Source organism: Colossoma macropomum, unplaced genomic scaffold (genome assembly GCF_904425465.1).
Source record: "Colossoma macropomum unplaced genomic scaffold, Colossoma_macropomum, whole genome shotgun sequence".
Classification (NCBI taxonomy): domain Eukaryota; kingdom Metazoa; phylum Chordata; class Actinopteri; order Characiformes; family Serrasalmidae; genus Colossoma; species Colossoma macropomum.
The window spans coordinates 27452080-27465715 of NW_023494788.1; the positions used below are offsets into that span (position 1 = coordinate 27452080).

Here is a 13636-nt window from a genome sequence, read left to right on the forward strand (position 1 = left end):
TGACTTTTACCCAGTGCTATACATAGTACCAACTAGGTTCATTTTAAATGCTGTGGGTGCTGGGTTAATCGACAGCAAACAATTTAAAGTATTGGAATGGGCTGGATATCGAAATTTGATGCTTTATGGCTTTATAGACTTTATAAGTCTCAGAATTTCCATGTCATTCAATTCCAAATTTCAATTGTTTATCTTATCACCATCCATGAGCCAATAGGCTTGCTTGTTTCTAAACCTACACTGGTGACTGGCTGTCTATGTTACATTCTGTAAGCATGTTAATAATGTCAGTAAAAAATTAAATCAGTAAATAAAACCACTTCCAGCACCTCACGTTCATTAGTGGTTTAAGCTCCACCTACTTTTGGTTGCATCAAAGAATCAAAGACATTGCTGAGGAATTTGTATTAAAGTCTTAGTATTGGTATGTTGAGCGATCCCCATCAGTATGTTGTCTTTGTATGTCACACAACAAAACTGATTTTTAGTTTTAGCAATACCAATAAATAAAACTTCACTGCAGTAAATTGTAATGTGTGCCCTTTATTGAGTGCACAAGCTTGTGTGTTTCATGTAAGTACATTCGTTTAATCTGTTAAGAGCAAATTAGTAAAATTATTGTTGCCTTTCAAAAACATAAAAAATCTTTATTGGGGCACCCCTGGTTTACACAGTCCTGAATACCGAAGCTCTGCTCCCTCTCTCTCTTTACCCACAGTGTGTGGCTGTGACCTGGCTCGTTCGGGATTCTTCCAGAAGAGCGGCGAGTACATCTGCACGGCAGACTATCAGCGACTGTACGGTACGAAGTGCGACAGCTGTGGGGACTTTATCACAGGAGAGGTGGTCTCAGCGCTGGGCCGTGCATACCACCCAAAGTGCTTTGTCTGCAGCGTCTGCAGGTGAGACTTTTATTTTTATACCAGGAAGAGAAAAACTCTTACATCTTCTTTACAAAATCACAATTTAAAAAGATCTAATATAAATAGTTTTACACATGTGAAGTTGATCAGCCAAAACATGTCCTTTCTTTAGTTGTGCTCTGGAGCTATGAGGCTAATGTAGCTATCAATTAATGGAGGCAAACTGCATTCCTAAATCATACCACACTTGCCTTAAACTGCAAATTGTTAGGTAAAATCACAGACTAGCTTATGCGGTTTTTGATACTGTATCTGTAAAAATGGTCAAAAGTACCTTGCATAGTTAAAAACAGTAGTAACAACCGTCTTAAAGGGGAACTTTCTGCGTAATTCAGTGGTTGAGATGTAAAGTCCTTCTGAGTGGTTTCATGTGAAATTTGTCCCTGTAAAAAACTTACCGACTTGGATTTCTTTACAGTGGTGGTGGCAGGAACCAGACACGATACTTACAACACAAATATAGTCATTTTCTTTTTCCAGCTTTCCATTTCTGCAATTACGGTGGCATTGTCTTAATTCAGCTAACCATCAGTTTCAAATTTTACTCAGCAAATTTTACACAGCAGAATATTTTAACAGTAAAAGTGAAAACATGATGCGTACATTATTAAATATTATTTATTACCTTTTTCTGAGAACACCAGCTGTAGACAGGGATCAGAAGAACTTTTTCTCCAGGTTAAAGGCCTTAGGGTAGTATTCTGTCACTTTAGCTGTTTTTTTTTTTAATTATTATTATTTTTTTTTTTACTGCAGCGAATCATTTTGAGGCAAGCTGAAGTTACAGAGTACACCTGCATTTATTTGAATTCCAATCACTTAAGCTACACTTAATGTAATATAAAATTAGTAGAAGAGGAAGCCATGCGGTAAAGCTAGCATTACAGCGCGCAGTAGAGACAACAGGTGGCTTTTTAATTAATCTTACTCTCTCTCTCTCTCTCTCTCTCTCTCTCTCACTTAAACAGATATAAATACTGGGGAGTGCACCCACACACTTCTTAAATGGGAACCCCAATTTCCCAACATATTTACGAACTGTGTAACAATAAATTAGCCCTCTCTATTTCTCTCTCAGTTCGTTTCCGAAAACAGGGATTATCGTCTTTTTCGACATGGCCATTGGATTATTTGTCTTTGTTTATATCAAAATAATTTACTTATTCAATAACTTTTAAAATTGGTGGAATTCTGTTTTTTTCCCCTTAAAAACTGAATATTTTTGGTAAATTTTCTGTACACCCAATGTCTTGGCTGATTGACTACGTTTGGGCTATTTATAGATAGATAGATTTTTCATTGAACAATCCCTTTAATGGCCTTTTAACATGTTAGAGTGGATATCTACTAGTTGTTCTTACCCCTGAATGAAAATGCAGCAGAACAAATTGAACCACACCATGTTTCTCAGAGGAATAGAAGCCTTTTTAATGTCATTTATTTTAGGTTTAATTACGTTTTCTTGGCTTCAACAATTTGGAGCATTTAGAGGGATTTGCTAGTACTATCATTAACATCATCTGACTGGATCCGATTTCTGCTGTAAACATTATTACTCACAGGCATATAGCAAATACTTCTGTATACTGCAGAAAAGACTGTAAAGAATCATTAGAGAAAGTGTTCCTAAGGAACATTAAGAGTGAGGAAGGGCTAAAAGAGAGGAAAAGTTCAGTGAGCTCAGCTTCCGTTGCTAGTAAGTTCTGCAGCTGTACAGTGAATTCTAGGCTGATGTCTGGTACTCATTAACACATAGACCTCTGAGCCTTTTATATGTATTGTTAATACTCTACATCTTGCAGTGGATCAGATAGCTTTGTCAGAATGCAAAACAAGGCCTGAAAGCAGAAGGGATGTAGGTTTTGATGTTCTGCTCGGTTTGAGGTTAAAAGGGTTCTGTCCTCTAGGAATGTTTCCAGTGGAACGTTTGAAATTAGAGGATTTGATGGAGCATGTCTACAGAGCAGCAAAGAAAAAGCAAAGCCTTGCTTTCCCTGCCACTTACTGTTGCTCCCTTGCTTCGGGAAGTAGGGCAATGTATTAGGAATTACTTTCGCAGCATTTTAACTTCTAAGTAGTCTTCCACTGTCAAAGGTTATGTCCGAGGTTATGTGTAAGAAACACAAAAAGTCCCTGTTTTTAGGTGAGATTAGTGAAAGAATTGTTCTCCTTTAATGTTTCTCTTTCTCTGTATCTCCTTCATATACTCACACATAAAGTCACAGGCATGTACACAAACTCGCTTTTGAGTCTGAATGTATAACTTCACCCCTTCTAAGAAAAAACAATCCCCTTGAAAGACCCTCCACTCTCACGCTGGTTCAGCAGAAACTGCGCTTGGAGCAGGAGAGAACAGCAGGAAGATCAGATTGCATGGAAAGAGGAAGAGTAGACACCACAAAAAGACACTTAAGGATGAGGAGGGGAGGACAAGGAAGAGAGAGGCACTAGAACAGGAAAAGACTTAAAAGAGGCCATCAGCGTTTTTTAAGCTTATCTCTGTTTGTCACTTGTGTACCATGCTGTCAGTGACCACAAAATTATTAAAATGCATACAGAAAATGGAACTCTTAATAACTGCACAAGACCTGGTAGGCTACCAAAACAGTCGGCATCATGTAAACAGTACTTAATGCTTTCATCTATAAGGAAAATATGCTATTTTTAGTTGTTGAGGTTTTTGGCTATTTTCCTGCTAGATATTCTTTAAAATATTCTGTTGTTTCAGCTTTTTTCTGTCACTGAAAAATGAATAACTTTTACTTAATGGTCATTTTAATTAAATAAAATGATGGGCGTTCTCTGACTTTTGCACAGTACTGCAGGGCTTAAGACATATCAGAATGTCTAAATAAAGCTTATGTTCTCATGAAGTTTTATGCAGCTTTTAGACTGGACCAGCACACTGAAAAAGCAGTTCAGGTTATTTTCTCTTTTTCCTCAATTTTCCATGTGCAATCAGTCATGATCATGTGTCAAAATAATTGTTCATAGTATAGATGTGGCAGGCAGTTTAGGTCAAAAAGGTTTAGGCCAAAAAACACTGGAGTACACATTTAGGGGAATATATAAGAGCAGCTCAGCTGGAGAGATAAAAGTGGTCAGAGACTGAATCTGAATTGATTTTGGTCACTGTGAGAGATGGGTGAAAGTAAAACACAGCAGTGTTCCGATGGACCTCCTCTCTTTCTGAGCCACAGTCACTCTGACAGAAGAAGAATGAGGAGCACAATGAGAGATTCCCATGTAGGGAGCACTCTGTGCCTTCACTCTTCTGCTCCATTACCTGCCTGCCAAACACTGCAGCACCATTACTCAAATCTGATTGCATCTTGCAGAATGGCCATTTCCTTTGAGATGAGGGAAACAGACCTAATCTAACTGGATATTGAGCTACATTGATAGCTTCTGCTCTTCATATGCAAAGCCTATTTCCAAGGCTTTTTGGCTGACTCGCTTTGGCAGATAACCTTCAGTGACTGAATTTTCTCTTTCTCTCTTGTCCCCTTTCTCTCTTGCTGTTCCTCCATGCGTTCTCAGAAATGTTACAAACCTGAATACTTCTCCCTGGGCTCTGGCAGTTTTGAACCAGTTAATGTGGGCCTATTATCTTCCTGTTGTAGTTACAGTGTATGCCTTCAGCCCAGTTCTGCAGGAAATTAGTTCCACTAAATAGCCCCTTTTAATACTTCCTCCCATTAGCAAACAGGGAGAAATTAGCATTTGATGAATGTACACGGAGAGGAAAATCCATTTGCCAAGAGGGGGCCGGGATTGCTTTACAGAAGCCATTGCCACTGGGCACTAAGGAGCTCAATGGGGTGTTCCTGGCAGGAGTAGCCTACAAAACTCTTATCAGCCAGACCATGCAGTAACAAGCAGCGGGACGGCTAGCTAGTGGTAAGCTTCTAAACCATGAGGACCGAAATAAAGCTGCTTCTTCAGAAATGCTACTGCAGGCCTACTATAATGTTTTGACTTGACTACTGCTCATAGTGTTTTTTATGCACGAGCATTTGCTTTAATATGCATAAATTGGGTCCTAGTGTCCATGTTTTATATGACCAATGCTTTTAAGAGACCACTCTTTGTTTACACATTAGTAGACATTGGCGTTCTCCCATGTTAAGATATTTTTCATAAAGGTTTTTGATGTATGTGGCCATGAGAGACTGAAACAGCATGGCATTTGTGGACAGAAAGAGGCAGTGTCCATTAAATATGTAAACAGAGTAAATTTTTAAAGTGAAGAAAAAGCTGACATTGCAGAGGGTGTCTAAGGGGAGCCTCACATGGCAGGTAATAAAAAGGTCACCTAGAGAACACACACACATATGTAAACCGCCTGTCCAAAGACAAGTGCATGCATGAACGCGTATTACCTGATGTGCAAAGAAAAAAAACTTGTATTATGTACACTACCAATAAAAAGTTATTTTTACACCAGAAGGTATGTGCTCTGTAACAGTAGTTTTTTGGCCATCACAAACATAGCTGTCAAGACTCATGGTTTACCACTGAGGTACATGGTTTTGCATGTATTCATGTGAATGTAAAATGTTGCGCTCTTTCTCTCTCAAAAAAAAAAAAAAAGAAAACAGGGTTTCATAAAGTTCTGGTTTGCTATGCAGTGCCATCACACAAAGAGCTAATATTGCACTGAGCTGCTTATTTGCTATGCACTGCCCAGGGCTATTGGTCAAAAAAAACCTGTCAAATTAAAGAGCACATTCCGTACACCACGTTCAAACAGGCTAATATTACTAATGAAGGGTCAACTAGCATTTAAACACCCATATAACAGAAAATTCAATCTCACTTTATTTGGATAGCCCACTATAGTCCCCTATAGATTATGTACAGATGGTCAAACTGTTAACAAACTATCTGTTCAAACTCTAAACAGTGTTGATTCTAAACAGTGGTGGGGATAGGGTTAAGATTTGGACCAGGGTTTGGGTTAGGGCCAGGGTGAGGGTTGGGTTTAGGTTTTGGGTTGAGGTTAAGGTTAGGGTTAGGATTAGAGCCAGGTTTAGAGTTAAAGAAAAGTATGGTCAATTTAGTAGATATTTAGTTGAATGTAACTTGAAAATAAATTAAGTATCTACAAAGCATCTAAAGTGGACTATCCAAATAAAGTGTTACTGGAAATTCTCCTGAATGGAATGTCATAATTGCATTGAGAAATCAAAGCCAGAGGATAAATATGCATTATGTGAAGTGTGTAGACATGAAATTTCTACATTTTTTAACACTTCCTACAGATTAGTTGAAAACTGTGAATTTTCAGAGTTGTAGCATCTTAATACCAAAAGGTTTTATACATACCTGCAACAAAAATGGTTTTGTATAATTGAAAACAATGATTTTATTAAAATTACAAGAAAATCACAGTCTTCAGTCATTTGGGTGTATCATTTTCTTAACAAATAAGCTATAATGAAGTAGGCTAGTTGGTGTGTGTCATCCTCTCTCAATGTCTCTGTTTTAATGTTCCCTAGTTGGCCTCCCAACCTGTAACCCACACCTAAAATGAAACTCTGGTTTCACCATTGATGAGTGTGTGTGTGTGTGTGTGTGTGTGCGCATGTGGGGTGCAGGTGCATGTGTGCTCATCCTTAAGTTTGTGTTATGGTAATGGTTTAAATGTGCGGTCATGCCTAACACTACCAGGTGGCTCCAGATGTGCTATGTGCCTTTGGCATCTTGTGCTGTGTGTGTGTGCATGCCAGTTGACTTTTCAAATTAGGGACAATTGCGGTAGAACAGGGCCATTACTGGACATTTCATTTAAAGGAGCTGGAGAGAGTAATCCTGCTTCAAGGTCTGAGCTGATGTGATGCTCAGGTCATGGTTGAGTGTAAACGGATTGCTTTATAATTGCAGACTTGCTGTAGGAGTGGGCTCCTCTAATAGGATTTGTCTCCAGTGAAGAAGCTTCCAGTCAGCCTGATTACTGTGTAGAGGTGGACGTGCTGGATTATTATAGCCTCTTTAATTACCCAGGCAAACAGGTGCTTATGCACTGCTCTAAGAAAGGATAGCTGAAGTGCATTGGAGAAAAGGAATGCAGTAAAACCAGACCATTAAACATCTGTGCTGTGTCGTCTTTTGCTGGTCGCTTGGCTTAATCTCATACACCCAGTGGCTCTTGCGCCAGTACAGGCCAACCTTGGGGACACTCAGTGTGTGTGTGTGTGTTTTGGCAGGCACAGACAGCAAAAGCAGCAAAACCAGCAGCAGTAAACGCCTGCCATGCTGCCAAGCCATTAGCACTCCACGTGTTTTTCAACTCGTCTCACTTAAAAGGGGCAAGTGAGGAGGCCATTGGGCTACTGTGCGCAAGGTTATTTTTAGGTCCAATCTGCTGTCTTAAAAGAATACTCCAGCATTTTTCAGTCTGATGTCTGTCTGTCACATTGGTAGAATACAGTCCACAGATGATAATTTCAACATATTTCCGTGTACTCTAACCCTACAAAAAATTATTTGAATCGCAGTTTTAAAAGAAGCCAGTGTGCAGATGCTAAATTTATTACCTATTGGCATATAAGTGTGTTTTGAGTCAACAGGTTCTCTGAAACACATCACAAAATTATTGTTGCTACAGATGTGGCAAATAGAGATTCCTTTAATTCTACTGTATATGGAACAGTTAAAGTGTTCAGGTCAGGCAACTGCACAGGCAGAAACAGGGCTATGGAAGGCCTCAACTATTCAGGGTTAAATGTCACCTGACCCTCAGTGGGCCTCTAACGGCAATCACATGACCAGGCTGGGCCTTCTGCTCCTAAAGAGGCCCCACTGGGCTTGCTGCCACAGCTGAACTGGACATTAACTCTCATCTGCCTGCTGATGTGTGCAGACTTTTTCATTTGATTAAATTGCTCTGTTCCCTTGCTCATCTCATTTGTTTATGCAGTTATTATTTGACTTTGCATTGACACATTTTAGCATCAGAGCTATTAAGTGAAAATAGTAACTTTAGGATACGTTTTTCTGCCTCAATGTACAATTCAGTAAAATATCTTTTAACCTTTAAATAACATAACTACATTACAGTGCTTTTGAAGCTGTCAGATTCTATACATATTACATAAGGATGTGATCTTAAAATATATAGCATAATATATATATATATATATATATATATATATATATATATATATATATATGTGTGTGTTGCCATGATAGAATCTGTGATTTTAACCCTCTGATTAAAGTACATCTTATAAAGCAGTACCATCAACACCTTTAGCAGACTACACTGGACAGGGTGTGCCGAAGACCTATGCATAAATCAATGAGCAGCAAACTAACAAAAGCAGTTGCAAAGCGGAAAGCCACAATTCTCTTCAAAAGCCCCCACTGTAACAAGAATCACTCATTGGTTGGAACTTGCAGCCATTCTTTCTCTCACTGGATGTTGGTGATGGAAACTGGAAACTGTGCTCACCTTATGGAAATCATGTGATTTTCATGTCCAGGTTCATCTGAACTCTGTGTTCACACAATCAAAATAATGTTATTGATCTGTTGAAAGTAATAAATGCATTCTGGTGAAGTTTATTTTGTCCACTCATATAGCTAAAATGCATGGCTTTTTGCATGGGAAAAATCTTTAGGGTCAGGCTTGAACAAATAAAATAAATGTGAATACTCTCAATTAACCCCGCAAAACGCTATTAATGATCTTTATGATTTGACAGCCATGATAAATATGATTTCTAATGAAATGCAGGATTGACCTCATCAAAAAACATAACATAGACATTTCAAACTATAGCTATAGAAATACATACATGTGCCCTAATAGATGTTTTTCAAAACTGATGCTGTTTCCAGAGAATTACCAGGAGTACAATACCAGCAGCACAGTATCAAGAGTGTTATTCTATTCAGGAAGTGTATGTCTAATGTAAATCTTTTGATGGACCTTTACTTTCTCTGTCATTTTCTCTCTTTCTTCTCTTTGTAGAAAACCCTTTCCTATTGGAGACAGGGTGACATTCAGTGGCAAAGAGTGTGTCTGTCAACAGTGCTCTCACAAGCTTGTCTCTTCAAATGAGCCGATCAAGATTCATGGGCCAAGTCGTAAGTCCTCCTCAAAACATTGGCGTGTTTTATGAATGAAGTGACTTTTATAGTTCCAGTGGAGTTTATTCTGCATTTATTGTTGCGTGTATTGCACAGTGGGCTGATCCTTTGGGTTCTATAAATATACCACACACATACAGACACACACAGCCTCAGATCTCCCTGATAGACACCTCTCCTCTAAATCATGCAGTCAGTTTAGAGGAGGCTCATCCTGATCAATGGAGAATTGATCATTAAATGAGAGAGTTCAGTCACTATGTGTGTATATATGTATGCGTTTAAGAGACAATGAGAGGATTTAAATTTACAGGTTTATGAATCAGTTTTGATTGTTAACTTGCTATTGTCTTTATTTTAGTGTATGGAGTGCCTCGTTTATTGCTCTGTATTTTTCTCCCTGACATATCCTCCTAAAACGGCATATCAAGGCGTTTATTGCCATAGCAACAGAGGCAAAACCCTAATTTTCTATTTACTGTAGATCATTTGTGGTTACTCCCCAACAAGGTGAAATGGCAAAAATCAGCAGTGAAAAGGTCATATTGTGTCTGTTCATGCAGTGCACTGTACCGAAGATATCAGCAATGTAATTTATGAATTTGTGGATGTTTCCTTGAGGGCTGTATTGTTGTATGTGCTTGTATAGCATTTGTGTATGTCTGAGGGGAGAGGATAGCAGGTGTCATGTCTTATGCTAACTCAGGGCTGAGGGGTCTGGAGCATTTCTGAAAGCAGTATGTGGGTAGAGAGAGAAAGCGAGCGAGCGAGCGAGAGAGAGAGAGAGAGAGAGAGAGAGAGAGAGAGAGAGAGAGAGAATATAGAAAGAATATTAAAGGAATACTCTACACTCTACTACTCTACAGGAATGCTCTACACTTCTTTGACCTAATCTCATTTACTGCCTCTGTAGCATAAGGTTAATTACTACAGGCAATAATTTCTGTGCTTAGAAAAAAAGATGATTTGCTGACTTGAAACCTTATAAATTCATAATAGAAGCCAAAGGGCAAATACATTCAAAATATATGAAAATGTTACAAATTTGATAAAAATTTGGAAACTGTAACTGTTATATTTAAGCAGTACAGGTCTTAGGATGAGACAGACATGAGAATGTCTTACCAAAGCTGTTTTATGAAGTTTTATTTAGCTTTAAAACAGAAACAAGCAATTCAAGCAATTTTGCTTTTCTAAAATTTTCCATGTGCAATCAGGCAGGAGCCTGTGAAAACATCACCCACATCACTATACTGGTAATTCAGCCATGGCCCAGTGGCTCCTATTATGAAGCAGCTTTGAGTCAAAAGATGTTTTTGTTTCTTTCTCTATTTTCCATGGAAATCCACTTTAGGCTACAGATGCAGCTTAATGTGTGGAAAATATCTAATTTCTGACCAGCATTGCAAGTGCAATTAAAATGTTTATTTTCTTTAAATTAGGCCTCAGGCCATTTTTTGGCCAAGAAGATCAGCATATTCATTTTTTTGTGCTTGTGGCTTTTTCTAACTTTATTACTTCTACCAAACTATCTTTATCACTTAGAATTAAGCAGACTGTTTTTGTTACCGTGCCTTGATATGTGCTGATATATGTATTTGTGCTGTCTTCTGATTGGCTGTCCTGTATTGTGTTCGATTCAAAAAGTAGTCTGGACTAAAACACTCCTTATAACTTCAGTGTGAATGGGGGGCTGAACCACTCTAGGCTGAATAGAGAGATACATGTAAATGCACTGGTTTTGTGACATCAGGACACAGCACAATTACATATATCAGTTTTAAAGGCACGGTGACAAAAACAATGAATGGTACATTATAAAAACTTTGTTCACATACCACATCAGACTCTTTTATTTCAAAAATGAGAGGAAATGTAATTTTTCCATGATATTGGCCCTTTAATATATGTCAGTGACTGAGGGCTACTATGAAAAATCTAGAACAGATCACTGTGCTGGGTGACTAAAGCTACACATAGCTGCACACAGCCCATATGAAAACAAATGATCGACTGACCTTTCAGTACACCAGAGCCTGCCGCAGTCATGTATCAAACGCCAGCCTGGATTCAGACCCCTTTCCACCTTACACACATAGTTGTGTGTGTATGTGTGCAAGTGTGTAAGTGTTTATAACTACTACAGGATTCTATGTCTGTCAGTTTTCATGAATAATGCTGTAATTCACAGCCTGACTCAAGCTTCTTTCCATTGCTTAGTCTGACACAAGGTTCATGCAGCTGTAGATTCAGTACAACATAACAGAAAAACATCCATAAACTTCACATTTATTTCCAGACAGATGTAAGCAACACATGAAAGTATTGTCAGCTAATGAATCTCTCTCTCTCTCTCTCTCTCTCTCTCTCTCTCTCCATCTCTCTCTCTCCATCTCTCTCTCTCTCACTCTCACTCTCTCTCTCTCCCTCTCTCGCTCTCTGTAGACTGTGCAGGCTGTAAGGAAGAGATCAAGCAGGGCCAGTCTCTCCTGGCATTGGAGAAACAGTGGCATGTCAGCTGCTTTAAGTGCCAGACCTGCGGAATGGTTCTCACCGGAGAGTACATCAGCAAGTGAGCAGACAGACATCCGACTCATCCTGTTAAATGTATTTGGGTTTGAGAATATGAGACCTAACCTGTTTTAACCTTGTTCCAATTAACGCACCCTACCGAGTGTTACTGCACAATGGGGCATACTTTGATTTCCAGAATCAAAGCCACAGTTCTTGCATTATACCAAAGCCGCTTTTACGAATAAGGCTGTGGTTTGGGTTTGTCGTGTAACTTTTGAACAAGAAGCCCTAAGACTACAGATGGCACAATCCTCTTCCAATACTGATATTAAAACCATGAGGGCTGGCTTATGCCGGTACCTATCTGTTACTTTTTTTCTTTAGTAACCACAAAGCTTTATATAGTTCTTTATTCTGTTACATTTATTTTGAAGAGGTGCAGTTGTAATTAAGGCCAACTCTAGATAATGCTTAAAGAGTCAGAATTTGCTAGCTGCAGCTCATCTCTGCCACACACTGCTGTATCTATGATCAGATATGTGCTGTACCTTGGATCTAAATTTAGTAATAATAATAATAATGATGATAATAATAATAATAATAATAATAATAATAATTTCAGTTCATAAAGTGCATTTTACTGACCCAGTGTCACTTTATGAACCAAAAAAGGTATAACATCAGGTGAAGAGCAGAGATGGAAAGATTGAGTTAAAGAGTTTACATAGCTTGTGGGCCATAAAACTAAAGGATCTGCCCAAACAGTGACCAGTCTGAATTTTTTTACTGGCCACTGTCAGATGACCTGAGAGTGCAAACAGGGGTGTAAAGATTAAGAATATCAAATAAATAGGGCAGAGCTAGGCCATGTAAGGCTTTATAAGTTAATTAGTGTGTCTTTACATTTAAAAATGGACTGAAAGTTTCATTTTGGCCAAAACATGAGCACATATCACATAAAAACTGAACGCTGTGAACGTTAGTCTGACAGTTACATCCTAATGTCTGAATCTCATCCAAGCCAGGTGGCACTTAATGGTAGGCAAAACACTGCTGGTATTCACTTTTATACCAGTACACCTCCCATCCCTAACTGACTGAAAACTCACTGAATATATATTGATCTTGTGATCTCCTTGAAGAATGTCACTTAGTCTGCTTTTTGTATGATTAATGAATCTGCTTGTTTATTGCTTGTTTTTCAGAGATGGTATTCCTTACTGTGAATCAGATTACCATGCCCAGTTTGGAATAAAGTGTGAGTCCTGCAACAGATATATCAGCGGACGAGTACTGGAGGTGAGTGTGATGGTCTGCTATGACCACTCAGCCAAGTGGCTGCTGTCCAGCTATTAATGTAATACTCCTCAAGAGAAGTGGAGCTGAAGTGCCTCAGCCAAGTCATAAATGAGTTGTCCAGTTTATTTTTCCCTAGCCATAGAATGAGCTCAAACGTTTGTTCGCTATTGTTTTCCATCAGTTTGTATATGTTTTGGTGTTGGGGAAATCGCCGAGATTTTTCCATACATAAACATTTCCTGTTTGTTGGGCCTGCTTTTGCTGACTGAGCAGAATATTGCAGCATGTTACCACTGACTTGTACCTGTGTACATTCTGGCAAAGCAATAGCATTGAAACGGACCTGGACTGATCTGTGAGGCAGGAAGCTCCGGCTATAAAAAGATCAAAGGCTAAAATATAAGGAGATGGATGAGCGAGCCCAGAGAGACGGCAGGATAAAAACTGCCTTTTGAAGCACGGCTCTCAAACACGCTCTCAACAGGCGTTCGCTGGCATTACCATGAACATAGAGCAAAGAACATGGCTCGGGGGAGGGGAGTCAAGAAAGGAGAACAGAAAGAGCGAGAGAGAATCAGTTGGTGAAGCAGAGAGAGGAGGTGAGGAAGGGATAGAGTAGGTGAGCAGGTGAAAGGAGAGAGAGCAATGAGGGAGAAAAATACTGCGTAAGGAGGGAATTATTGTATTGTTGCTGTAGTGATCTTTATGTCTCCTGCTACAAGGGGTCTTTTAGATGTTTTGGGGTAATACAGCATGTTCTAAAGACTTAGAGGTCACATGAATAGTAAAGCAAGGAACAAAAA

General features: G+C 38.9%; 1 protein-coding gene across 8 annotated transcripts in view; it reads left to right on the forward strand.

Moving 5' to 3' along the window:
- ablim3 (actin binding LIM protein family, member 3) overlaps positions 1-13636 on the forward strand; it is a 95471-nt gene that overhangs the window by 37511 nt on the left and 44324 nt on the right. For all 8 annotated transcript variants that reach the window (XM_036568985.1, XM_036568987.1, XM_036568988.1 and 5 more), the window contains exons 3-6: positions 719-902; positions 8902-9017; positions 11466-11592; positions 12740-12833. In XM_036568985.1, the coding sequence (XP_036424878.1) occupies positions 719-902; positions 8902-9017; positions 11466-11592; positions 12740-12833 (521 nt within the window). The remainder of the gene's footprint in view (positions 1-718; positions 903-8901; positions 9018-11465; positions 11593-12739; positions 12834-13636) is intronic.